We start from the raw sequence: 27,424 nt of genomic DNA on the forward strand, positions 1-27,424 counted from the left end.
AACCACTTCCCTTTATCCTACACTAGAATGCAAGCACAGGTTCAATCTACCATGTCCACCAGCATGAAGTACAAAAGCAGAAAGCTTTTCTTATGATCACTAGAGCCTGTCAAGTCCTTGACCTGTACCTAGGCCTGCCGCCTAACTATTGATACAAATTTGTAATGTAAAATATGCCCTATATCTGAAAAGGAAGAAAACCCTCAGAGTTTTGGCTCTCTACAACAACTGTTTTAGGTTATCGAATATGGAGTTCTCAAAAATCAAGCACTCAGCACTGCTTGGATAATTGTTTTGTGGCTCAGTATTATTTTTTTCTGCATTCAACTTATATGGAGGTTATTCCATAACCATAATTTTTTTGACCATTTCCATACCTTTTTCCAGCTGTGATAGATCTTTCCCGGGATGGAACAATCAGAAGAACTGCCTGCTGTGCTCAAGATGTGGACTTATGAAGGATATTTATACAGAACTGTTATGATATTTTCTTTGTTATATTTCATCTCTTTGCTAAGAGTTTCTAACTTTGTTTTGATAGCTGCAATGCACTGATGTTTTCAGTGATCCCTATCCAAAATGACAGCCTATCATTTCAGTAATCCTGCTTTACATTTTTATATATTTTTAAATCTACATCTTCCCATTTTCTGCAGAGAATCTGGTTTTTAGTGGCAGGATAAATGTCTCAATTGGTTGTTTGAAGGGTCACTTCTTAGTCCCAATTTTACTCAATCAATAGAATGGTAGTGTACAAACAATGCACACTAATGGGTTGACACTCTAAGAGATCCATCAGACGAGTGTTTTACTGCACGCTTATTACTGGGCACTCATGGATTTTCGCAGGCCCCTCTCATGATGTTGTCTGCTTCCCATGCGCTTCCCGTCCCTTCTAGCCTTCTTCACGCCACAAAAAAAACCCCACCCCAGTAAGTCCGACTTATTTTTTTGAGATGGAAGTTGCCGCTATCTCCTGCTGTGTGCAGGAGAAGCAGCGTGATCAAAATGGCCCACATGCACACTGAATGGGCCACGTGCACATTTGCTTCCTTTTGCAAAAGAGGAGGTAATGAGGGACAAACGCGCAGGTGGAGAAGTGATGGTAAGCAAACGTGATTTCCCCCTGTGTGATGATGCTTTTAGCCAAGCTAGAGTGGCAGACTAGTCAGTCAGAATTGTCTTGCTGCTTTTTCCCTATGAAAACAAAGTGTGGCATGGATGGGAATGGGGCAGCTAGATGCCTCCCCTTGCCATTGCTTTTCCCCAGCTGTTTTCTCCTGGTGGGGCTCTTTGACTGGAAGTGCCCTCCATGGGGAGAGAAATGGCTGAGGAAAAGAGGGTTCAAGAAGAACTTTGTAGAGATTTTAAATTTCCCCTGTTTGGATTATACCACCATCACATCTAACAGCAAGCCAAGTCTCAGCTGCAGAAATGTGTTTTCAGCAGGAATGATAAGAATTAGCAAACTCTGCCCTCCAGTTATTTGGCAAGACATTCTTAAACGTCTTTGCTCAGAAGTAGACTTACTGGGGATTTACTTCCTAACCAGCATAGTTAGGACCACAGGGCATTTTGACTGGGGAAGCTCTTACATTTCCTGCTATAGCCTACGTCTTCCTTTTCCATGCTGCCATAGTGCTGTGACACTTTACCAACCCTCACCTCCCTTTGCTTACTGAGCTGGAAAGACCAGAGGAACACATGAAAAGAGGTACATTTTAACGCACAAAGATAATGGGGCATCTTTGCCTAGGGCCCCACTACCTGTTCCAAGGAAGAGGACGTCGACATGTCCAGCTTCTGTCTCCACCCTGTCCACCAACAGGTGCTGGATCTGGAAGGGCACATTGACTCTCATCAGAATGGGTTTCCCATGGAGTGGATAGATAGGCTCCCACATCAGGTGGTGGGTGCGCATGAAGCTGATCACTTCATCGGGAAAGTCCTTTGTTGACTGGAGGAGTGGGTCATATGTTTCACTGGGACACTGACAGAGAGAAAACATTGAAAAGGAGAATGTTAGTAGACCATCAATGTTCATGTTTGACAAACAGTAGCTTTGAGGTTCTGTAGCAAGTAGCAGTGGAGTACCTTAGGGATGACTAATTTTGTACACTCATCTATGGGAAAGCATGGCATGATAAATCAACTTTGTCCTGATGTGACTGTCTCACACTTCTCTACAACCTTCCTGGGAAAAGCTGTCAAGAGCAACCTGTTGAATTTGACACATCTTCTGTGTCAAATTCAACAGGTGGGGTGTTTTGGGTTTTTTATTTGACATGCAGAGAGGATCTAGGGATCTCCAGGTAGGGATAGGAAAGGATCCTGTCTGAAACCCTGGAGATCTACTGCCAGTCAGTGTCAACAATATTGGGCTAGATGGACCAAGAGTCTGACAGTTTCCTCTTTTCCTTTGTGTAGATGTGGATCTGGGCTCACACACTGTTCTGGGGATACTGATGCGGGCAAACTGAAGGGACGCTCGGGTGCAGCTATTGCTGTTAATGGTTAAAAAGAGCTATATATCATTAGGGCAGAAGCGTGGGCTGCATTAACTCTGCGCCATTGTTAAAGTGTCTATGCAACAGCCAAAGAAAAGAAGAACTGCGACCTTTGTGCCTTACATACATACCATTCCAGGACGGGGATAAGGGATGCGTCCCTTATATTCCACCCACTGGTAGTCCAAGCCTTCCTTATGTGCAAAGGGCCCACTGAAAGCAGCCCGAATGGCTGCCAGGGAGTAAACACATACCGCAGAGCCAGTAAAAATGCCACTGGAGAAAAAAAGAATTGTGATGGTGGCAGGATTGACTGGCAAACTCTAGAATCATACTCTGCTGGCACTGTGGATCATGCATTGTGCGTTTCTGCAAAGCAGTGACTTTGTAAGATTTCTATCTTAGAAAAGAGACACATTGCACACTATAGAGCCTAAGGAACTTGACTCAGAATATCCATTAGATCAGGTGTGGGCAACCCTTTTGGGGTCAAGGCTCACATTCCCTTGGAGGAAAGAGGTCAGGACCACATCCTGGTAGTGGTGGTCAGGGCCAAAGGCAAAAGTGGGTGAGAAATCAATGTCAAAACTGGGTGGAAACACCCTGTTTCTCTTGCCTTCATTTATCCATTGTATAATCACACAACCATTTGCTCTTCCATTCATATTAACGCTCTCTTTCTCTCTTTATTCAGTCACACACAAACATATGTACCTACTGTATATATAATCTCAGACAGATAGAGCAACACATCCTCAAACATCCTGTTTCCTCTCAATCTCCCCCCCCATTCTTTATTTCTTACACACACACACACACACCTACTCCCATTCTCATTTTATTATTTATTACATATATCTCGCCTTTTTTCCTCCAAGGAGGCATACACAGTCCTCCTCCTCCTCTCCATGTTATCCTCACAACAACAACCCTGTGAGGTGGGTTGGGCTGAGAGTATGTGGCTGGTCCAAAGTCACCCAGTGGTAGGGTGACCATATGAAAAGGAGGACAGGGCTCCTGAATCTTTAACAGTTGTATTGAAAAGGAAATTTCAGCAGGTGTTATTTGTATATATGGGGAACCTGGTGAAATTTCCTCTTCATCACAACAGTTAAATCTGATCACTCTAATATAGCTCCTGCACCTTTAATTGTTGTGATGGAGGGAATTTCACCAGGTTCTCCATATATACAAGTGACACCTGCTGAAATTCCTTTTTCTATGCAACTGTTAAAGATACAGGAGTCCTGTCCTCCTTTTCATAAGGTCACCCTATCCAGTGGGTTTCCATGGCCAAATGGGGACTAGAACCCAGATCTCCTGACTCCCAGTTCAACCTTAGCTACTACACTAGCTCTCTTTTCCTTCTGTTCACACTTTCCCCCCCCCATACACAAAGCTTCCCTCCCATATTTTCTCCCATTCACACACTTCTATTCAGCTTTCCTTCCCTGCTGGGTCTGGAAGAAGAGAATTCTCTTTATCCCAGTGAAACAGGGAAAGGAAAGCAGTGAGGAGGCAGCAATATTCAACAATAGGTGGGGGAAGTTGGCAGAATGGTGGCTTCTTGGGCCTCCATTTTGTGCCTCTGTTGCAGGTCTCTCTGAAGGCCTCCAAGGGCTGTATGCGACCGTGCATTGACCATGTCTGACGTAGGCCCTTTCTACACCTAAGGGCCTTTGGGGAGGGAGGGGGGACAATCCCGGACTTACCTGCTTCCGGGATTGTCCCTGGGTGTCTAAACAGAAGTGTGACGTGTCCCAGAAGGAAAGAAGGACATCGCGCCTGGCATTTTAAAAAACAAACAGGAAGCAGAGCGCAATTGCGCTCCAGCAAAAAAGTAAGTAAAACAAACAAAAAAGCCCCAAACCCTCTCCCCACCCCATGCCCGATGTCCCTGGACGTGCCCCGGCCTGGCTCCTTCCATCTGCTGACCCCTGCTACTCACAGGGAGGAGAGAAGAAGCCAGGATGAGAGCCCACACCACCCGCGGTCTCGGGATCATCCCAGGACTGCAGGTAAAACCGGGATAACCGACATTTTGGTTATCCTGGGGAAATGGAGGGATCATCCCTGCCTGCTCCTGGGATCCCCTGTGTGTCATTTGGATGCACAGGGATGATTCCGGGGGGAAAGGCAGGTGTAGAGAGGGCCTCAGATTATCATAAAGAGGTCTCAATCTTTGGAGGGCTATTTTGCGTCAAAAGTTGTTCTCTTTTCACTAGTCCCGCATTGTCTACTGCTTTACAGGATTGCTTTGTCTTCTTTCCAGGACTGCTTTGTCTCCCCATGTTGTTCCTTAGCTCTTCCCAATTTGCTTTGTAGTGGAATACTGCATGAAACCTTGTCACCATCTCCGTCATGCAAGATGTGGCTCAGCACAGGCTGACCCTGTGCTGGCAAGTACTCAAAAGTATTTGGATTTGTGGAAAGCAGTGGTATTGAAGTACTGTTTCTCCTAATCCAAGCCATAGCTATTGGTCCCATAAGGTAGCAGTGTATTGATGCACAAGCACTGTCTTTAAATGATGTCCTCAGTCATGCTGAATCACAGCTCACCCATGCACAAGCAAAGATTTGTTTCCCTTAGTCATGTGCATTTTCATATATACTCTCACCTGGACACTGTAAAGAGGCCATATACAAGAGGATTCTGTACATTACGGGTATTTAGAAGGAAGACATCCTCTGGAAAATAAAGGGAAGAAAACCAAGATCAGGAGGAACATGCCTGCCATGCCAAGACAATCTCAGAGAGATAACTTGCCGTGACAAGCTGAATTCTGTAATGCAAACTAAGCAAACCTTCTTACATTTGTTTATCTTGGGGAGCAATGCAGAGCACTCAAGTCCCAAATCCAAACCACTCCCAACTTTGCTCAACCTCCCTGCCTGCTTCCACCAGCTTTTGCAGTTTGCCCAGCCTTTGCTTGCCCACTTTTGAGCCTATGTTCACATCCTTTTAAGGGCTAATATTTTATTCTCTTTATTTGTTTGTTTATATCCCGCCTTCCCGATAAGCATCTGTCAGGGATGCTTTAGGGTGGATTCCTGCATTGAGCAGGGGGTTGGACTCGATGGCCTTGTAGGCCCCTTCCAACTCTGCTATTCTATGATTCTATGACTCTTTCCTCCAAGGAACCCAAGGTGGCGTACATAATCCTCCTCCTCCTCTCCATGTTATCCTCACAACAACAACCCTATGAGTTAGGTTGTCCTGAGAGTTTGTGACTGGCCCAAAGTCGCCCAGTGGGTTTCCATGGCCGAGTGGGGACTAGAACCCAGATCTTCCGGCTCCCAGTCCAACACTTTAGCCACTACACCACACTGACTTTAGTAAGTCTATTAATGGCTCCCCAAAAACCAAGGCCCATATGTTCACACTTGTTTCTGCTGAATTGCAGAAGCCTGCAATTTATTTTAGCTTTGTGCTTGTTGGGCACAAGCAGAGAACCAAAACAGAGAACCAACTGCTGGGCAGTTGGAGCTACATGTGACCAGAAAGTCTGTGTGCCTCTGGTGCCCCTCGCTGGTTCTGAGCTGGAGGGGAATAGCATAGGCACTGACTCTGTCCTGCGCATCAAAGTTGCAGCAGGAGATCAGAAGAAAGACCTTTGGGGACAAGGGCATGTTGTGGTGACGCCACATTTTGGGTTGACCATTGACCACCTACAGCAGGGGCAGTATCATCAGGGAAGAGGCACCTCCCTGGTTATACCACAGGAGAGGTTAAAAGCTGTGCAAAGTTATAGGCCAGAATCAAATGGCCGGCTGCCATAGGAAGGAATTAGAGATCAATGCAAACTCACCCAGCTGATCAAAGTGTGTTTCAATGCCCTGCGGCCCTGGGATAGAGCAGACCAGCCGGGCTTTAAGGAATGTGCTCCAACGGTTAATGAGGCTGTGCTTTCCACCGACATCATTCTGCCAATACAAACAGTAATAGGTCAGGTGTCATCTTCAAGCTTCATCCCACATACCTGTTTCCCTCGAATTATCCCCTACAGTGCTAAGCTGTTGCCGTTGTTGTTAACTAAATCACACCCTGGGCGGCAGCACTCCTAAGATTCTTTGCATACCAGGAAATGGGTTTAAAGGGCAAAGTGTAAAAAATCATTAAAACTCAACGGATGACCCAATCTGATTCAAATTTGGAATGCTTAAAGCTCTCCTTAATATCTATTACTGTGCCAATTTTGACGTCTTTATCTTTAAAACTTACGCAGATGTAAGCATTTGTTTAATTTTTCTTTAAACATATCAAATCCTGCTCCTCCACCCCCAGTGGCCGCTTGGAGAACAACAAATGATTCGCTAGAAAACTAGGACCAAAAAACCTCAATTCTTTTCCCTTTATAGCACAATTAAAGCAGGATGCATGGGAGTACTTCACAGTCAAAGCAGATTATAAACTGGAAGCCTTCAGTTCAGAGTACTTCACAATAAAAGCTGATTATAAACTGGAAATCTTCGGAGTCCATTGCCTGCAATTTGCAGTGACTGCACAGTATAACGCTGGTGTGATAAAGCTCTTCATGTCCCTTGTGGCCTCTTTGGAACCCTAAACTACTGCTTTGATAGGAATCAGTCCTATCATGGTCACATTCAGAAAAGGCCTTTCTTGAAACTCAAGATGGTCAGGGGTGTCCATCCCTTCAGATAAGTGCTTTGGGCTATTTTCCTCTTCTTTCATGCACACTGTTCCAATGCATGCTTACTCAGAACTAAATCCCACAGATTTGGATATATTTCTAAATAAATATATGTAGGGATGCAGCAATCAGGCTGTTAGTACATAGTAAAAAGGAGGATTTTTTAAAATTAGAATGTGCCAGTAGTTCTATATGATGGAAGAACTATTTACAATGGGTCTGTTCAGAAGACACCTTAATCCATGGCTTTAACCATGGTGGTTAAGCCAGAAAGCCAGGCTGTGTTCAGTAGACACCTTAAACCATAGCTTTAACCACGGTGAATAAGGCTTTTTGCTTTATTCACCATGGCTAAAGCCATGGTTTAAAGTGTCTTCTGAACACAGTCTGGTTTTCTGGCTTAACCACTGTGTTAGGAAGGCAGCCACAAGCGGTATCTGCTTTTAAGAGTTTTATTAGGCAATTCCCATTAGCCGGCTAATAAATATCTTAGCCAGTACAACAATGAGATAAGCGAATAGCAGGGTCAGGTTTCAGAGTCTCGGTGTGTGAGAGCTCAGGTCAGCAGCATCTGGAACAGGAGCTTAGTAAGGGTTGTCAAGTCTGAGTCCAAGATAACCAACTGGATCAGAAGCCAGGAAGTGTGGTCAGCCGGTCCGGGGTCACAGGGAGGCAGGAGCGGGACGGAGAAGCAATGTCAGTACAGTCCGAAGTCGAGGGCAGGAGCGAAACAGAGAAGCGCTGTAAATCAGGCCAAAGTCAAGAGCTGGATCCACACGGAAGAAGCAAGGTCCAGTGACGCAGAGTCAGAGCATGGAACAGGCTGGCTACTAGAAATTATCCCAGGTATCTGCCAGGAAGCGCAAGGCATCCCGCTTCCTTCTTTTCTAATCCAGGCAGATGACCTCCGCCCTCTCCCCCAGCTGTGCCTTATCACATCAGCCTGCTATTTAAGGATCACATTCCTCTCCTGCCGACTGTGCACGCGCACACTCCTTCTGACTGACTGCAACTGTACTGGTCGCTTGTGCCGTCGGCGTTCCCGAGGACTGGGCGGTTCTACCTCCACCTCCCTAGGAACTTCAGGTAAGGCTAGGTCTTGGTCAACCTGTGCCTCTGGCACCTCCTCTGTTCTGGGATCTTCCTCCCTCTGCGAGCCCATCTCTGGCTCGACTGTGGGAGCAGACACTCCCTCTCCTGCAGGAGTGCTTTCCTCCTCATCCTCATCTGAGGAGGCCTCCCCGAGTGCATTCCTAACACACTGTGGTTAAAGCCATGGTTTACGGTGTCTTCTGAACAGAGTCATTGAAAGCCACAGAAAGGGGAAAGGAGATGTATTTTAACTTTAGCTTAAAATTTTCTAGCATTGGTCTTCCATCTGCAATGTAGAGATAATGCTGGTCTGCCTTACAGGAGTGTTGTAACACTGAATAGGTGGTGTGCTTTGAGCACAGGAAATATGCTAAGATGTTAAATTTAAGTTGAAATATTAAATACACTTGCTGGGAAGTAAGTCCATTGAACACAGTGGGATTTAATTCCAAGGAAACATGCCTAGTTTGTAGTTAATCATTAATCAAACAGAACTGGACACTAATGTCTCCCGACTCCCAGAAGCAGACTCCCTCAGAGATATAGATAAGCCCTTTAGCGTTTAGTAAGGAATGATCATCTTGGCAAAGACCATGGCTAAATTTTCAGGTCACTAAGCAACAGTGTTTATAGGCTGAGCTGAAAAGGTACATCCTTTGCACCTAAGCCGTATTATAAGGGAGACACCTATAGCTGACCTTGCAGACACGCGCCACCCGGGCATGGATGCGCCTTTTCTCCCATTGTCCAGCTTCCACTGCAGTCTCCCGGAAAAAGAAGTACACCTTATCATCTTCGTGGCTGTAGGTGTCGGGAATGGCATAGGCATCAATAAAGACAGGCTCTGCAAGGAAGGAAAGTGAGATTGAAACAGCAGCTTTCTTCTATATTATAGAACTTATATGGCACTATACTTTCTTTTATTAGGAATGTTTTTTTTAAAATCAAAATAACAACAGGAAGAAAACTATAGTCACAAAATAAACAAAACAAAAGGGCAGTCGGAATCCTGAAACTTGTCTATTCTAGTACATTAAAAAATAAAACCTGATGATGGCTTATTACGATTCCTGTCCATTTTCTCAAAAATGATTCTGAAATGGACGGTGCAATGACTCTTTTCCAGTTGCCCCAAATGCACGTTCTTGCAGTAGTTCCTAAGTTAATGATCATTTCTAAATCAATATCAAGCACAATCATAAGATAGCATATTGCTGTAGGATCCTCACCTGAAATGGAGTACAGTCCACCAAAGCTTATGCCATAACAAAGGCCTTAGGTTTTAATGTGGTACGGGACTCTGTTGTTAAGGGTCCTCGTGTAAAGAACAACCGTTTATCTTGTTAATCTGATAAGTAATTGATTTCTAAAAATCTTGAATAATTGGACGTGTCGAAAATATGTGTTTGAAAATTGCTTGAATTGCTGAATGTGTCAAGGACAGTCCATATGGAAGACAGCAAATATGGCTTAATTTATGAAGAATCAAATACCACTGAAACTGCATTTTAAAGAAATTATATTTAAAAACAGACATTCTGAGTCACTTCCAGTTGTTTTGGTCATGATTTCACTTGGCTGTTATAAGTTTATTAACTATATTGTAGGAGCAAACCTAGAATGCCATTCTGGACTATTTTGGAACATATAGTTAGTTGCCTGCCTCTTTTTAATAATGTATTAGTTTTATATGTTTTAATCAATTATATATATATATATATTATGGTGTTTTGTATTTCTGTTGTACCCTGCCTCGATCCAGAGGGAGAGGTGGGTAAGAAATAAAATTATTATTATTATTATTATTATTATTATTATTATTATTATTATTATTATTTCAACTTTTGGAAACCACCAAGAATTCAGAGTATTATATCTGCATGATCGTCTATGCTGAAGGAACTGGTGTCTGGGGTATCCTCCTTTACTTGGCTGCTGAATTGGCTCTTGCTTGTGCTTCTGGTGCTATCCCAAAGCAAACTAATTCCCTCTCTCTTGCCTTCAAAGTTAGTTTTTCATTTGCAATACAATGTGATACAGAACTCCATCACACCAGCGTTATACCCCGCTGTCATGGTGAGATGACGCTGTCCATGTCCTGCCCTGATCTCACCTCTTCCCCACCCCCTCTTTGCGAGGTTTCCAAGTGCAGGGAAGGAACGTTTTTTCCAGCAATGCGCTCGACTCTCTACGTGAATTTTTATCCCATCATACTCAATCCAATGTTCTGAGGGTGGGCGGCATTGCTGATGAAAGGGAGGGGGCGTGCCAGAGCAAGGTGTCACTGCGAACAACCAATAGATTGTAAGGAGAGGTACAAATGAGATCTGCGGGGTGGGGGGAAATGGCGATTCCGAGGAGAGGTGTGGAGATGAAATGTGAGGCTTTCAAACTCTAAGTAAATAGAGGGGGATAATAGGGTTGGGGAACCTGTAGCCCTCTAGATCAGGGGTGGATTACCTCAGGCCCAGGGCCCAAATCTGACTCTGTGGTATGGTAAAAGGTATCAAATGCCACCAAGAGGTCCAGCAAACCAACACGGACATATTCCCCTTGTCCATTTCCCAGTGTAGACATAACTGAAGCAGCAGTCTCTGCTTCATAACCAGATCTAAAACAAAACTGAAATGGATCTAGATAATCTGCATCATCCAGAAATCCCTGGAGCTAAGAAGCCACCAGCACTTTGTCCAGGAATCAAGGCAAGACAGAAACGCTGCAAATAGGCATTTACTCCTACCCTTACCCACTCAGACAATGTCTCCCTGGCTAAGCCAGGAAGTGGGCAGGTGCAGTACAAAAGTAAATAATACTCCCAAGGATCCTGTCCAGATCCTTGGGCTGTAGAAATCGAAAAGCATCCATTGTAACTAGTCAATCTGAGCCCAGAGTGACATCCACCGGTCCTGTTTCAACTATGGCATCCAAGTCAGCATCGATACAATTGATTTTACCTGCAAAGTGTTGAACAAATTGGTCACAGCAGGCTATTGAGTGGTGCACTGGAGCTTTTAATGTCAGTTGTTTTTATCATGTCTCAGTATCTTATTATAACTGGTTATGGTTGTTTTAAATTGTTTTATATTTTCTATGTGAAAGATTTTACACTATAATTTTATTAGGTTGTAGTTTGGGTTGTAGTTTTTGTGAAGCGCCCACAGAGCTTTGGATATTGGACGATATAGAAACAGAACAAATAAAATGAAATAAGGCCCTAGACATTCTTGCTGTCACAGATAATTGGCTTAAGAGCTACATGCATGACAATGGCAGGCTCATCACCTAATGGGGATCATCTTCTTGGCAACTTATTTCATCATCATCCACTTACCATTTAACCAATAATCTTGGTTCTGTTCTGTCCGGATATAGTTCTGGTCAGCTCTGTCAAGCTGTGTCCGGAAGAAGGCAGCACTGCTCCCCATGAAGTCAATGGAAGTGCCTGAATAAAACTCTCCATCTGTGAAACCCGAAAGAAAAGTATATTGGTATCTACACTCTATGGGCTACATCCAATGTACTGTCAAGCAGAATAAATTACTGCACTGCCAGAGCTCCACGGCCTTTTCCCAATGCGCAAATGGTTGCACAAACACTAGTGGACCACTTTGTCAATCTAAGATCTCCAAGAACTGTCACTTGAGGCACAGGTGAACTCAGTGGCAAAGAGCACCTTTTATCAGCTTAGGCTGATATACCAACTGCGCCCTTATCTGGACGGAGATAGCCTAGCTACAGTTATCCATGCTCTTATAATCTCTCGTTTGGATTACTGCAATGCGTTATACATGGGGCTGCCTTTGAAAAAGGTCCGGAAATTTCAACTGGTACAAAACAGGGCAGCACGGTTACTAACAGGGACTGGCCGACGAGACCACATCACGCCAGTCCTTTTCCAGCTTCATTGGCTGCCAGTCCAGGTCTGAACCCGATTCAAAGTGCTGGTATTAACATTTAAAGCCTTAAACGGCTTGGGGCCAGGCTATCTGAAGGAACGCCTCCTTCCATATGTACCTGCCCAGACCCTAAGGTCATCCTCAGGGGTCTGTCTCCATGAGGCCCTGCCAAAGGAAGTGAGGCAAGTGGCTACCAGGAGGAGGGCCTTTGCTGCTGTGGCACCCTGGCTATGGAATGAGCTCCCTAAGGAGGTTTGCTTGGCACCTATACTATACTCTTTTAGATGCCAGGTGAAGACCTTTTTATTTTTTCAGCATTTTAACAGTTAAGCAATTTAATTTTAACTTGGCTGTTTTAACTTTGTATTTTAAATCTGTATAAATTTCTGCATTGCTGCTTGATTTTATCTTGTTTGTGTCTTTATATTGTATTTTATATTATGCTTTTATATTGTTTTATATTTTGAATGTTTTTTATGGTTTTGATTTTTGTAAACCACCCAGACAGCTTTGGTTATTGCTTGATATAAAAATGCAATACATAATAAATAAATTGGTTGTGCAACCAGTTGTGTAAGTAGAGCTATAGTTGGATTCTTCCTTTGCACGTAGTTCAGAATTTGGTTTCCGCTAGTGCAATGTGATTTGCACTAGCAGAACGGCATTGTTGGATACAACCATTAACTTCTGTACATTTCTTTAAGGATGTTCCTTCTCTTTCATGCCCACATTCTGTAAATTTTGAGTCAGGAAATTAAAATTGGACAAGGAATTTATGTTAGGTTGCCATCTTTCTTTTGGATTACAATAGGTGAGGCCCTTCGTGGCAAAGAAATATAGTAATGGGAAAATGGATTACTATAGCAGGAACCACAGCTGAATGGATGCACACAGAGATACAGATCATAAAAGTGTATGTGTGTGTGTGCCACACACACTGTTTTGAATGTTTTTATCACAGCACTGCCTACTTTTCTGTCACTGCTTTCTGGCCACCCTCTTACCTATGAGCAGCCCTATGAAAGGCTCGTGGGGGCTGTATGGACACTTGCCTCTCCCAGATTCTATGGAGGAGGTCACCAGCTGCATAGCAGGCATCCCAGGTTCCTGCAGAGGGCCAAAGAAGACATTTCAGCTCAAGTAAACCTAATGCTGGAAGCATCACCATAAACAGAAAAGACATTGTTGCATAGGATGCCATTTTACACTCCAAAGCAATGGGCTCGGCTGTCCTGGTTCCCTGCTCCCTGGGTCCTCCTAAACCGGATTGATGAAGTTGCTGGGCCAAGATACCCACTCACACTTGATCTTAGCCAAAAGGCCGAGAAGCGATGCTGGGCCAAGATACAATAGGAGTTTTAATCACCATCTAGTCCCACTCTCTTCACTCATGCTCAAGTTATTTGCCCTGTGATCACCTTTTTGCAGTGTACTTGTTCTCTGTATGTGGTACACGCTGGTCTGGATTTGTAAATTGATCTATAGCAGCTTGAATGGATGGATGGTCCTGCCCTGTGGCATGAGGTTGGACAAGATGACCTCTATGATTTATGACTCAAATAGTCAGCATTTCCTATCTTACCCGATCTTATTGTGTTGCCTGATTGCAGTGCGTTTTCCTCAGAGATACTCGTTAACTATGTGGTGTAGGTTATTAACCATCTGAACAACCTAACAACAAGCCATGGGTTCTCAAGGTGGCTTGTTCAAGAAAAATAAATCCCATTACATAGTTAACAAATCATCTTGTGGAAAACATGTTGCGTTCAGACATCACGACAACAAACAATGCGGAAAACACACTGCATTTGGACAACACAATAACCCATGCTGGGTTAGCATGTTATATGAACTCAGCCATTGAGTTGCAACCTGATGTCTTGAGACTCAGAGTTTTATTTATTTGTTTATTTATTTGCAGTGAATGAGTACAGTGTTGGGGGGTGGCCACAATCTGGGATGGTTTAGCCTCCCCTATACAATAAAATAAATTAGTCTTACAAGAACTGCAGTCCTCTAAGGGGACTAGGAATCATTAGGAATGTACTGTTTTCCTTAGGAGAGATCATAACAGGCTTACTGAGATAATGTATGTGAAGCATTTTGAAGTCTTGAAATATGGTATATAAATGCTAAGTGTGGTGTCCCATTATTACTTGTATTTTTATTTTTTCTTATCCAAAGAGTAAAGATGGACCTTAAACTTGTGTCTAGGTATTTATGCAAAAGCCTGATGGAAGTTAATGGGACAGACTGAAACAAAACAGATTACAAGATTGTATTGAATGGTAGGAAGATTATTATGGAATTATTAGAGAAGGCAGAATCCTGGTGAGGAAATTAATAATATTAGAAGATAATAAGAACTTGTCTCCCAAAATCCCTCACTGCTCGTGCATCCCAGGAATCTTCACAGAGTGTTTTTGTACAACTTGCAGAAAAGACAAATGCATGGGATATCTTCTTAGTCAGGCAGAAAGAGTGGGCAGATGTTGTCCCCTTCCTTACTATGAAAAGGATCAGCTAGCTTTTCAATGAATTGGGTGACATTTTGCTTCTGGGTTTTACGACATTCTGGCTTTTTTACCTGAAGTGAAAACTCAACATGACTATCACTCTTGTACTCTTAAAAGAAAAAAGTAAAGAAAAAAAAGTAAACAGAGATAGAGGTTGGATACAGAAAGAGCAGCATCCCATCTGGAATTTTGTGCCTGGAATGATTGCTTCATGTTACTTCACAGTAATGCCATTCCTATGGGTGCAACTCACCTTACTGAGTTGTATGAAGGTACACATGGGCTGGTAGGAGCCAGTTCCACAGGCAAACACATGACTGCTATTGAAACGCTGGAGAAAGCGGATGAAGTTGGCACATTCTGTCTGGTAAGGAGTCAAAGATGGGAGGGTTTTATTTTCCAGCATTCACAACATGAACTAAAGTCATTGATTCTCAGGCTATCATCAAAACCTGTATCTAATGGTATTTACCAACTCTGTAGCATCTCATTTTGAATTTTCTGCATGTTAGATACTGCCCAACTAATCATTTCAAATTCCATCTTGACTAAAGGGAAACATTCTTTGCATTAACTGCCTACCATTCTCCACTTGTCCAGTGCTGCTTAGAAGCAAATGATGTTCATATTAATATTATATCAAACCAGTTGGTTCCCTGCAAACACAGTTCGTGGAGAAAAATCAAATCTAATGAAAAGTTTAACTTAACTAAATGTATACAGAGACTTGGAAATGTTATTTTGCTAAATTTAACAGCCAGAGACTTCCTTTCTGAGCAATAGTTAAACTTTGACTAGGTTACTTAAGTTAGGTGTCTCTTAATGCTTTCATGATTTGTTTACAGGCTGTATGTTTCTGGCATATCATTGTACTTTGGCCTGCACCTATGTTTATAAATGTGCACAGAGACTTTTGTATGTGTTCATATTTCATTCTGCCCCAATTTGCAATTAATTATATTTGTTTAATTATACTTGACATTTTTTGATATTAAAAATAAAACTTTAAAGTACATTGTTATAAAAAATAGCCTAACTTTTTTTTTTTAAAACGCTTTGTGGACATAAATAAACTGCCCAGAGAGCTGCGAACCGCCCAGAGAGCTCAGGCTATTGGGCAGTATAGAAATGTAATAAAAAAATAAATTTCTGACTTTGAATTATAGTGAAAATCATTGTTATTTGTGGAATCTGCAGGTCAAGAACTTTCCAATAAAGTATGTTTCATGAGAAACAGTCCAAGGGCAAGGCAGTCAAAAAGGGATGACCAACTAAATCCTGACTTTGATTATATAAGATAACTGTGACAATGGCCGACAACAAAGCCATACATGAATTTAACCCACACAATTTATCAACCGTATTAGCACAATGCACATGGTTAAGTTAGGTGAAGTCCAGCAATTTCAAAGGGAGGATCCTGAACAATCTGTTCTCCTGTTGTTGTAGCACATTTTTATGTGATCTGCTTTTTGATAATGTCATAGAGGCTTTGAATGGAACCCATACATAGAACTGTCATTACCTGTGGCAAACCTGTTCTTGTTTGTTTGTTTCTTTTCCTGCCATGGCCTCAGAAGTCAAAAGGGTTTAGTAGGGCTTTACTAGCTTTGCACTCAGCTGCTTGGAAAAGCCAAAGCTAGCACCAAAAGTGTAAGCAGCTCTTTTGAATGCCCCCCCCCCCAATAACAAATAACACAGGTTCCTTTCTCCCCATTTCAGGACTCTTTTTAAAGGCTTAAAAAAGGGACAGGGTCATATCCATCCTCACCCTCTCAGCAATGTCCTATTACCGAAGACACCATTTCCCCCTAACCTTCAGGAGCAAAACGGACTAATGCGATTCTACTCCCACCAACCCTTCACATGAACTGAGAAGTTTTGTCCATTGTTCCATGGAAATAAATGTCCGTACATGTCTGCAGATAGCAAAGTTATTAGTACTGATCACCGAACTCTCAGTAGGCACCTCAGCCTAAACCATGGAGCCTAAGAGAGCATCATGTTTACCTCAGGATTCTTCCCAGCCAATCGGCAGTGTTCCATCTGTTCTCTAGGAGCTGGCCAGAAAATCTGGAAGAGAAAACACAACCAATGTTTTGCTCTTCCAAGGTTGATGATGACTGACATATCTGTGAACATCAGCCAGTGCAAGGCTTTGGCTGCAGAGTGAGTTCTCTCTGCTCCACCTTGCCTGTATCTTTGCTCCTGTGTGACCTGTGGAGGGAATCCTGATTTCCACTTGCACTTTGCCATTCCCCATTTGTTTCAGGCAGGCTTCCATTTTGGCTTGGTTTCTTCAAGTACTTGGCATGTTTATCTGCTTGAACATCCACTTGCCACTTGACCCCCCCACCCCACCCCACCCCTACCTGCTGTTGGATTTGTGATTGACACAAGAATTGGCTAATCAGTGTTGTGCACAGCTCTGCTCTGAAAAGGGGGAAGGTAGCTTCATGACTGACATGAGGGCTTGGCCAATCAATACTGTGCAAATTTGTTTTCTGCTGAAAACCAGAAGAAGAGGTTTCCCTATAGCCCATTCCAGGTGAGAAGGGTGTACACCTGTGTAAATAGTGGTGAGTTCACTTCCACAGTAGGCTCACTGTAAAAACTATGCACAACCATCTCCTCTCTTATCTTAGCTCCTCCTTGCATTAGCCAGGCAGTGCAATAGAAAGCAGGTACACAGCTCTCTCTGGTGAATGAAGCAAGCTGTTTCTGTTGGGATTGCGTGACCAGACCTGCTCACTGTCATGAGGGGTGCTGCATAGCTAGATTTGAACTCACACCTCCCAGTGTTTTGATAAATCAGTGCTAGCAGTGAGCAGTTGTAAGCTGACACATATGCAAATTAGTATTGAAGCATGAGTGAGGTTGCATAATTAATAATCTTAATGTCTGCCAAGATAAATGAATTAGCTAGACATTTAATTCTTTATTGTCACAACCCTTATGGTATATGTGTGACCATGGAATATTATAGAATTTTTAATATATGAAAAATCAAAGCTACTTTTTTTGCTGTAAATGTAATGCACAGATGATATATAATTATAAAGCAACACGTTTGTTGAGAAAAACTGCACAAAGTGAGACATTTTATTATAAAGCACATATTTGCTATAAAAACACTATACAGAGTGAAAAGACTATTCCGGATTGTATTCACGTTTCATTGCTTCATCAGTCACTCTGTAACTGGACACTTTAGTTTGTGTACCGTGCTTCATATCTTACTCACTTTCCTCTCCCTGAGTGTTGTAGATACAGCTACAAACGCAAGAGTGATAATTAATGAGCAAATACTCATTCCTGCAAAACTTACAGAAAGGTTTCTTAACTCTTTTGATAAGGTATTCTGTAAAATGGTACCTTCCTACATTAGGACTTTTGAATTAACCAAACTTCAGTAATGTTCTGCAGGATCTCACCTACAGGCAAAATTAAAAGGTGAGACAATTGTAAATTTAACCCTAGTTAATCAACCCTTCTCAGGTCCAAGCTAGAAATGACATTAACTTTGCCTTTGCATCAAAATGCATACTTTAAAAAAAAATGCAAATAGCCTCTGGGGTATTTTATCCCCAATGCAAATAGCAGCTTCAGAGAAGGAATTTTCCTCAGGGAAGGAAAGGGTTAAATTCCCACTCCTCATCTGCTGTGATCACAACAATCATCATCCCCTCCCCTAAACTGATACTTATCTGCACTTTTTGAAAGCTGAATGTTAAGTGCCTAGACTCATTTAACATCAGGTCTAGTTCTTCATTTGATCAGGACCACATTAGATCCAGAACGTGGGGTAAGTCTGGCCTAACCTGTTTATGCAGGTTGTTCTGGATGGCAGTCAGAGATCAACCCATGTTCTTGCCTCTGCAGTCAGAAAGGAGTTTCAGGGTAAAAGAGGAAGGAGGAGGAAGGCCAAAGGTGATCCTTTCCTTCTAGGGTTATCACTTTTTATTCTAGAAGGGATCCTGTACCTCTCACACAATATATTACTCAAGCCATTGTACAGGCAGAAGGACCCACTCATCACACAATGTTTTACATAGGTTATTATACTGACTATTCCTTAACATCTAATGATCAAAATCAAGCCCTATCATCTTATATACTGGGTAAAATAGCAATCCCTTCTGGAACTCTGACCTTCTGAGGCTCTTTCTTGGGGTTGTCAAGATGCAACAAAAATATGTGGTCCTTAGCACCTGCCATCAGCCATGACCTCTTTTCATCCACAAGCAGTGACTGGAATGCCAGGTCATCCTCAGAGTCCAACAGCAGGCAGGAACTGTTTGATTTGAGCAGGTCTATAAGGTGGAACGTGGAAACAGAGAAATTAAGACATTATCGTTGTACTGGAGAAGGTAGTTTCTGATCTTCTCATTCTCTTTGCTCTGCGCTGTTCAGATGCTACACTGCATGCATAAACAGAGCAACACAACTCTTTTTGCTGCAATCTTACAGCCATTCTAAGCCTCATTCTTGCTGCAATTCTATGCACGTTTACCTAGGCGTAAGCCCCACTGAATACAACTGATAAACCTACAAAGGATTGTACTGTTAGACACACTTTCTAGAGGTGACATAACTCCTTCCAATCCCATGAGCAGGCTCTCTAACTTGCCTGAAGCCATAATACCCTGTTCAGACCATCATTAAAAAAACCACCCTTTTCTATGATAATTATTATCAATAGGGATGTGCTCCGCTTCTAATCGGACCGGCGAATTAGAAGCGGAGCGGGGTGCTTCGTCTTCCCTTAAGGCAGAGGCGAAGAGGATTGGGGGGCCAGCGGAGCGTGGTGAAGAGGATCGAGGTGAAGGCGGATCCTTTGCCTCGATCCGGAGCTCCGCTGGAAAGGTAAGTGGGTTTACCGGGCCCTGCCGCTGTCGCTGTCGCCTATGCGGCGACAGCGGCAGGGCCCGGTAAACCCTCCCCTTCTCTCCCTTACCTGCCTCCGTCCGCGGTCCCTCAGCTTCTTCAATTGAGCCCGCAGTTCAACCAGGAAGTCTAGGCCGTGGCCCAGACTTCCTGGCTGAACCGCGGGCTCAATTGAAGAAGCTGAGGGACCGCGGATGGAGGCAGGTAAGGCCCCCCTCCCCCTTGGTCCCTTACCGGGCTCTGCCGCCGTCGCCGCCCGTGCGGCGACGGCAGCAGGGCCCAGTAACCCCCCCCCGCCCTCCTCTCCCAGCCTTACCTGGCACCACTCCCCTCCACTGCGGAGCTCCAATTCGGAGCCGGAGCTCTGCGGCAAAGAGGAGCGGAGTATGGGCGGAGCGGCGCAGAGCGTAGCGGGCCGATCCGAAATTTTCGGATCAGCCTGCGGGGCGGAGCGGGGGGTCCGTGCACACCCCTAATTATCAAGATGTTCTCGTTGAGGCAGGCAGTTTTATCGCAACTTTGTAGCTTCATCTCTCAGAAGAGTAAGATTCTGTTAGTCCTGCCTGCCTCACCAGACGTTAATACTTTAGACTGGCCTGATGAAGCAAAATTCAATATTTTTCAAAAATACACTATAAAACTCCCCAAAGGTTTCTGATCACAGTCCCCACATTAAAGCAGAGTCTGCTTTTCCTCTCCTTTTCCCTCTCCTTTCCCTAGAATTCTCTCCTGTCTCTGAAGGTTGTTTCTTAAAGGGGTAGTGACATTAGCAGTCAAAACACAATATGTAGTAAATAAAGACAACACTTTAAGTAGGTGTCACATATGCACTAAGAGCTTGCTCAACTCTTTCTCTGCTGTTAAAATGCCCCCGGCTCTCCTGACATCTCTTTTTCATAAGGGTCAACTATAGGCCAAGCCCACTGAGAATGCCATTTTTGGGTCAGGGGGCTCTGCAGTTCAGGGGTCAAACAAAGACATAATAACCAGTTCATGGCCCCCCCATCCTGTGTAATTAACAAGATTACAGCAGCCAGCAATATTCCCTAGGGCTAAACTGTGCTTAAGGTGCTTAATGTCACACAATATGGAAATCCCATTACACATTTCTTTACATTCTATCTTTCCTTCATGTCTTGAAGGTGGGAAGATGAGCATGGGTGGGCACCTGCTGAGTGCCTGCATTTCATTAGGGGCCCACTGACAACAGTCTCCTGGACTTGCTCCTCCTCTTCATCTTTGAAATCTGCTTGTTCACCTGCCTCTCACTCTGGTCCAGAGAACAGTGGTGCTGATAAGGAGCAGTAGATGCCACAGCCTACCACCAGCTCCCTGGTTCTATGCCTGTCAAGGAAGCAAGTGGTAGCACTGATGAGATTCGTAAAATTAACTCTGTGTGTGATTTTAAGGCAGCTTTAAAGACTAGCCTTTTCCGGCAGGCCTATCCAGATCAATGTAAAATCAAGAATTTTTAAGATGTATTGATTCTTGTACTAATATTGTTCCCTGCCTTGATCCAAAGGAAGAGGCGGGTAAGAAATAAATATATTATGCTTATGATTATGAGAAGGAGGAGGAGGAGGAACAGCAACAGCTGGTGACAATGGTGGTGAGAAGGTAGGCTCCCTGAGGAAAGGGCTCCACTGAGGATGTCTTACCCAAGGGCCTTCCAAAACCTGGAACCAGCATTGACTACACTACTGTTGAGATTGCATTTTGCATTTTGTGATTTACTTTGCCTGACAAAGCAGAAGCTGGGTTTGCGTCCTATTCCATCTAATTTTGTTGCATGATTGTCCTAATACTAAACTTCACACATCCCTCACTTCTATGCACACTTTTCTTCCAGACTTACCAGATTGGACTTTGATTTTCCTATAAAATAATGCTGAGTTTGCATAACTGCTCCTTTAAATTCAACAGAGTGTGCCAAAAAGTGTTATAAAAGGAATGGATTAAGGTTCTCATGAAGTACCTGGATTTAGTGACATAAGTTAGCAAGATGTGTGGGTGCAATGATGCAGATATAGTATAAGAAAAACAAAGGCTGGGCTTTGAGAATGGTTTATGGTGAAGAAGAGGTATAAAGAAGTGCGAAAACTGGGTGCCCTCTCATCGGCTTTGAAGAGCAGAGACTTGCCTTGTTTTACCTGTGTGCTTTCTGTGTGCATGGTGTGAAGTAAATAGACAGGGATACATTCCCCCTCCCCCTCTCTGATAATACTAAACCCAGGGTCATCCCACGAAGCTGAATGGTGGCTTAGGTTATGCCCAAGTTATCTAAAGGACCATTTTCTCCTGTATTGGCCTGCCTACACTCTAAGGTCATCAGCAGAGGCCCTTCTCACTTGTCCACCACGAAGAGTGGTTATGCTGGTGAGTTCAATGAAGAGGGCCTTTTTAGTGGTGGTTCTGCACTTCTGGAATCAGCTTCTATGGAAGGTTCATCAGTCTCCTTCTTTGCAGGACAAGGAAAGCTCCAAAGGCCCACCTGTTTTTTGCTGGCCTTTCCATTCTTGTTGGGCTTCTGGATTTATTGGTAACTTCTGTTTTTATTGAAATTTTATTAGTATTCTTAATCAATTTTTATTGTATTTGTTTTGTATGGATATTTTTTTAAAAAATATACTCTGCCTTGGGAGGGTTCCATCTTTACAGGTGGCCTAAAAATATTACATAAATAAATAAATAAAAGGTGGGAGACTTAGGACTGATTAAAGGAAGTCCTTTTTCACACAGTGCGTAGTTGTTAATTGGATTTTCTACCATACAGTGTAGCATTGACCACCAACTTGAATGGCTTTAAAAGGGGAAGGCTTATGGAAGAGAAGATATCAATGACCACAGCATGGGAGGCAGTATACCTCTGTATACCTACTGTTGGGGAAAACAAGTGGGAAGGGGCTCTTGCATTCATGTCTAGTTGTCCACTGTGGGAACAGACTACTGGATTATATAGGGCTTTGGTCAGATCCAGCATGGCTCTTCATGTATTCTTAACTATAGGGAGGTTTGTGTCTCTTCAAAGAGGTACAGATGTGTTTGAGAGAGAAGAAGAGGTAATAGTAGAACTCTACACAGGAGCAATGACTGCCCCATCAAGGGATGTAATGTGGACTTTGCAATCTCCATATACAGTTGTTGATAGTAGAGGGCTGGATGTCCCATTGGAAACAGCTGGCTCTTTAGTTCAAGCCACATCATAAAAATAATTTTATACCAGGGTAAGACCAAGAACAGTGTCTGACAGTGGCTTTGTTGCTGGGTATGTTTTCTTTCTGGCTTCTTTCATTGCTTCTGGCCAGATCTACACAACTGCTTTAAAGCACTTTATAACAGTTTTGACGATGGTATATGGAGTGTGTGCTGGGCCCCAACAGTTGTCAAAACTGTTATAAAGCACTTTAAAGCAGTAGTGTAGATCCTGCCTCTATTTTCATTGTGCAGTGTGGGAAGGGGAAGAGCCATGACATAGAAACCACCAGGCATATGATCTTGTCCTATCGAAAGGCAGAGTCTGACTGTTGAGCCATGGCCACCAACTTTGCAGCAGCTGAATGGCAATGAAAGCAATCTTTTGAGTCATATAGAATCTTTTTAAAAAGTACACAAAACTCCAAATCAAGAAGCAAACAAAGAGAGGAAACACTTCACGTCATGCTCAAGGTCCATGTTTCCCTAGCCATAGCTGCTGTCTTTCAGAACAGAGAAAGGGTGTCACTCCTCCTTGTTCTCCTGCCTCCGTATGTGAATTGCTGCACGTGTGTCCCATAGCCCTGACACTCCCCAGTGACGATCACTAGGAAAGCAATTGTCTTGTTGCTGTGGTGTGCTATTGTTCTTGGCTTTATTCTGTCAAGCACATCTTTCCTTTGCACTCCCTGTCTTGGGTTTTATCATTTCCTTTTGGCTGGCCCATCTGTTTCTCTCTCCCTCTCCCATTTCTATTCTACTCCCAGGGCGGAGGGCGTCTCTGAGGGCTTTCCTAATGTAAACCTCCGTCATCCCTTGTGCCCTTGAACTTGGCTTGATATCTGTGAGTCACGCCTCCTGCCATTGTCTACATTGCCCCTTGGTCCTCTTCCGGCTGGGAATTTCCTTTTAGTTGAGACCTAAGATTCAGAATTTTTAGCATGTCTGGCCCTAGAGTATGCACACACATACACACTTTATAGAAGGGGTCCCCTACTTTGTTCCTGTCTTCTAAAGGCTCTCAGCTGCTTGCTTTTCAAAGAAAGCCAGAAAAAAGTTCATTTTATTTTTGTGGACTATTATCATTGCTGGCAAAGTATCTGAAACAAATGCTTTGGAAATGTTTGGCCCCATTGCAGGCAACATTAATTAGACGGTCTTCTCTTTCTATCGTGTGTCCGATTCAACCTCTTCTACTACCCCACCCAAAAAACAACATCTGTGTCTTCAAGTGCTTTCAGCTCTTCTTACTAAACTCTTCCTAGTATTACAGTGAGCATCATAGCCTAGTGCATCTACAGGCTTTCACCACTATCTGTACTTCCTTTGTAAATAAAATCCACTGCATTGTCTGGCATTTCATAGAATGGTAGTGTTGGAAGGGGCCTAGAAGGCCATCGAGTCCAACCCCCTTTCCCCCCATTTCTCTTATTAGTCCTGCCTCTGTTAGGGTTAGCTGGCACTTTTTAATGTTTCATCCTGACAAACATTCTGTGCCTTGAATAGCCATGACAAGCAGGTGATCGGCAGTTGTATTTCTTTTCGTTCTTTTCATAGCTGCATCCCTGTGCCAGAAAGGGCAGTGCATATGGCATTATGGCATGTTATACCTTTGTTAAATAATAATTCTTTCAAGAATAAAGGGCCAAACCTAGACAATATCTAGAGGTTTTCAAAAACTCCCTTGTGAGATTTCACCTTATCAATGTATCCTAAAGAGAAGAGGTAGACATAGCCTTTCTAGAGTTGAAAGATGGGTGGGAAGAACAGTTTATGAAGGCATGGGGATGGCATTGCTGCAAGAAGCAGGGATTGCCTTGTTAATATTCACTGCTGAATGGAAGGCTAGAAGGTTTTTGAAGAGTTGGATATATGTTACCTCTTGGTTTGCTAACTCTCGAAAGAATACATTTTAGTACTTCAGATGAGCATTTTATTGCATACTCGTTACTGGCCACTCATGGTTTTTCATGGGTCCTTTTGATGATAATATCTGTCTCCTGTGTGCCTTCCACTCCTTTTCTCCGTTTCAGAGCATCATCACATGGAGGAAAATCATGTTTCCCTACCATCGCTTCTCCGCCCCTACTTCTGACCCTCATTACTTCCTCTTTTGTCCCAGAAGGGGAAGAGAAAGTAAACAAAGACCACATAGCACATTCAGGGGCTGTTTTTTTATCATGCCACTTTTCCTGCACACAGCAGGAGATCGTGACACATTCCATTAAAAAAAAAGTCAGATTTTTGGTGGGTCTATTTTGCAATGGAAAAACGAGTGGAAGGAGGGTGGGGCGTGCAGAAAGTGGACGTCATCTAAAGGATGTGCTACTGTAAGTGCACAGTAGCGAGTGTGCAATAAAATACTCATCTGATGAACCTCTTCGGAGCTCATCAGAGTGATAAAAAAAACCCTGTTTTAATCCGACTCTTCTGAGGTTGCGCTATAAATTGCCCACTAGAGGGTGATGTCCCTATTGAAATCCCCTGAAGTCTACAGGCCTCGTGGTCACTGGTCTCTTCTCCATGAGAAGTGCTCATTTTGAAAGTAGAAGAGAACCAGCAATAGATCCGGAGGCAAGGAAACATGATCCCCCCTAGCCCTGTCTGATGAGCCCCCTTGAGCAGTGGCAGGACCAGCAGGCCGAGCTATCTGTGTTCAGGAAAAGAACCCAGGGCAATCCTGGGGAGGAAGCCAATCACCCTGGACTTCTAGGGGGTTCTGGGGACACTGTCCAAGGGTGTTGGGTGGCGTCCAGTGCCAAAGCTTTCTGTTCAATTAACTAAAAAAAAATTAATCGAAGAAAATCGCCTTGCTCCTTGCTGTTCTGGCAAGTGGCTTGAAAACAAACAACAACAGCAAGGGCAGCTTTTGTTTAGTCAGCTTACCACTCTAAACACCCACACCCACAACCTCCAGAAATCGCCTTATATTGGGTTTGTCTATCTGACTCCCTGCTATGATGAGGAATGGCTCTCCAGAGTCTCAGGGCGAGGTTTTTCTCATCACCTACTAACAGGGCTTAACATGGGATGTTCTGCAAGCCAAGTCAGAGGTGGCTCTATGTTTGAGGCGCATGGGGCGGCACACCCTACCACTTCTCCACTGTGTTATGGCAGAGAAATCCCACCACATCCAGGTATGTTTGCTCCAATGCACGGCACGCAGCTGCTGATAGCCATGCATGATCTACTGCCCTCCTCCAACAATCTCAGTAGAATATTATGTATCTGCCCTGTCCTCTGCCCCACCAGCCCCTATGGGGACCTGCTCTATCACTGAGCTCTGCCCTCTTTCCATAGAGAAAGGAAACTTTCAGCCTCTAAATGCATTTTTTTTAAAAATAAATAAATAAATTAAAACCTAGCTACAGTTCACAAAATGGTGTAGAGATGTGTTGTATTTTTTGGCACTAGTAATATCATAAGCACGGCTATCAAATATATGTCTGCGATGCTTGTACAGCCACATTCCACAGAAGAGCCACTAACATTATCAACATGACAGCTGGGTTGTGGTGCTGGTGGAATAATATTTTTTTCCCAGTGATGGAAGATAATCATTGGGGGGGGGGGGTGGATTGAAAAATTCCTGCCACAGAAGCACTCCTTGTAAAACATCTGGATCATAACAAAGTGAGTAACAACTGTGCATCTGTTGTGCTCACCTGGGCAGGCCCAAGAGTTCACCTGCAAGTCAGAGAAGATTAGAACATTTAATAGAGCTGAACAAAAAGACTCGGATCTACAGTTCAGCCTTTATGAATGTGACCTGAATGAAAGCATATATTCAAATGCCTGAAGTAGTTTGAGAGGCTTAACTCTCAGCAAGGGTCACAGGATGAAGACTTGGGATTAGTGAATGTGACAAAGGGAGAGGTGTAGGGGGCTGGGACTTCTAGGTCAGATAAACAGCCTGCGTCTACCTTGTTCTTGCCCTCCAGTGGGGATTATATGTGTATTGGCTCTGAGCCTCCATGCTAGGAAGTAACCTGAAAGACTGACCTACCAAGCCCTACCTTGATATGAGAGGCGGAGACGGGGGATCCACTGCTTCCAGGAAGTACCATTCTCAACTGTCAGCAAAACAAACCAAGCCACCAGGGCTGTGTTGGTGGTGAAGCAGCAGCCCACGCAGGAAGACAAGCTGACCATCCCCTCTCTGCAGCCAAAAACTCCTGTGTCAGTAAGAAAGGCTCATTCATAGATGCATTTTCTTCTCAGAGAAAATCACCTGCCACCTACAAGAGAAATAGAAAAGAGTCTTTACTAGAGTTGAAAAATGGGAGCTAGGAGATCTGGTAAATGTGGTTCAGTCATACATTGCTCCAGTCCCCATGTGAACTTTACTGGACTGGATCAGACCATTTCCGATGTAGAGTGTTGATGGCAACTAGCACATGTGAAGAATGGAATACTCAGAAAAGAAGTTAAAATTACTATCCTAGCCTCTTTGAGCATGGACCCATGCTCTCCTTTACCGTAGAGATTTGACCTTCTTCTGAATATGATCTCTGTATATATCGGCTGCCTTCTTTGTGACCTCCCTCCCTTCTTGAGCACTGGCTCAGCCTTGATAAGCTGCTATAACCTATCCATACAGAACTTTCTGGTGGAGTGTAGGTAGTTAGACAAGCATCCATTTGTCCTTGCCGCTCTTGCAACCCATTCCTATACATATCATT

At 43.6% G+C, this 27,424-nt stretch overlaps 1 protein-coding gene across 1 annotated transcript in view; it reads right to left on the reverse strand.

Annotated features, from left to right (window-relative positions):
* LOC134395109 (semaphorin-3D-like) overlaps nucleotides 1–26,974 on the reverse strand; it is a 44,751-nt gene extending 17,777 nt beyond the window's left edge. The window contains exons 1-11 of the mRNA XM_063121116.1: nucleotides 26,759–26,974; nucleotides 18,816–18,976; nucleotides 16,674–16,736; nucleotides 14,917–15,027; nucleotides 13,152–13,254; nucleotides 11,583–11,711; nucleotides 8,950–9,095; nucleotides 6,317–6,431; nucleotides 5,126–5,195; nucleotides 2,639–2,783; nucleotides 1,768–1,990 (exon numbers count right to left, since the gene is read on the reverse strand). Of these exons, the coding sequence (XP_062977186.1) occupies nucleotides 1,768–1,990; nucleotides 2,639–2,783; nucleotides 5,126–5,195; nucleotides 6,317–6,431; nucleotides 8,950–9,095; nucleotides 11,583–11,711; nucleotides 13,152–13,254; nucleotides 14,917–15,027; nucleotides 16,674–16,736; nucleotides 18,816–18,976; nucleotides 26,759–26,894 (1,402 nt within the window). The 5' untranslated portion in view covers nucleotides 26,895–26,974. The remainder of the gene's footprint in view (nucleotides 1–1,767; nucleotides 1,991–2,638; nucleotides 2,784–5,125; nucleotides 5,196–6,316; nucleotides 6,432–8,949; nucleotides 9,096–11,582; nucleotides 11,712–13,151; nucleotides 13,255–14,916; nucleotides 15,028–16,673; nucleotides 16,737–18,815; nucleotides 18,977–26,758) is intronic.
* Nucleotides 26,975–27,424: the final 450 nt, after the last annotated feature.

This window comes from Elgaria multicarinata, chromosome 3 (assembly GCF_023053635.1).
Source record: "Elgaria multicarinata webbii isolate HBS135686 ecotype San Diego chromosome 3, rElgMul1.1.pri, whole genome shotgun sequence".
In the NCBI taxonomy this organism is placed as follows: domain Eukaryota; kingdom Metazoa; phylum Chordata; class Lepidosauria; order Squamata; family Anguidae; genus Elgaria; species Elgaria multicarinata.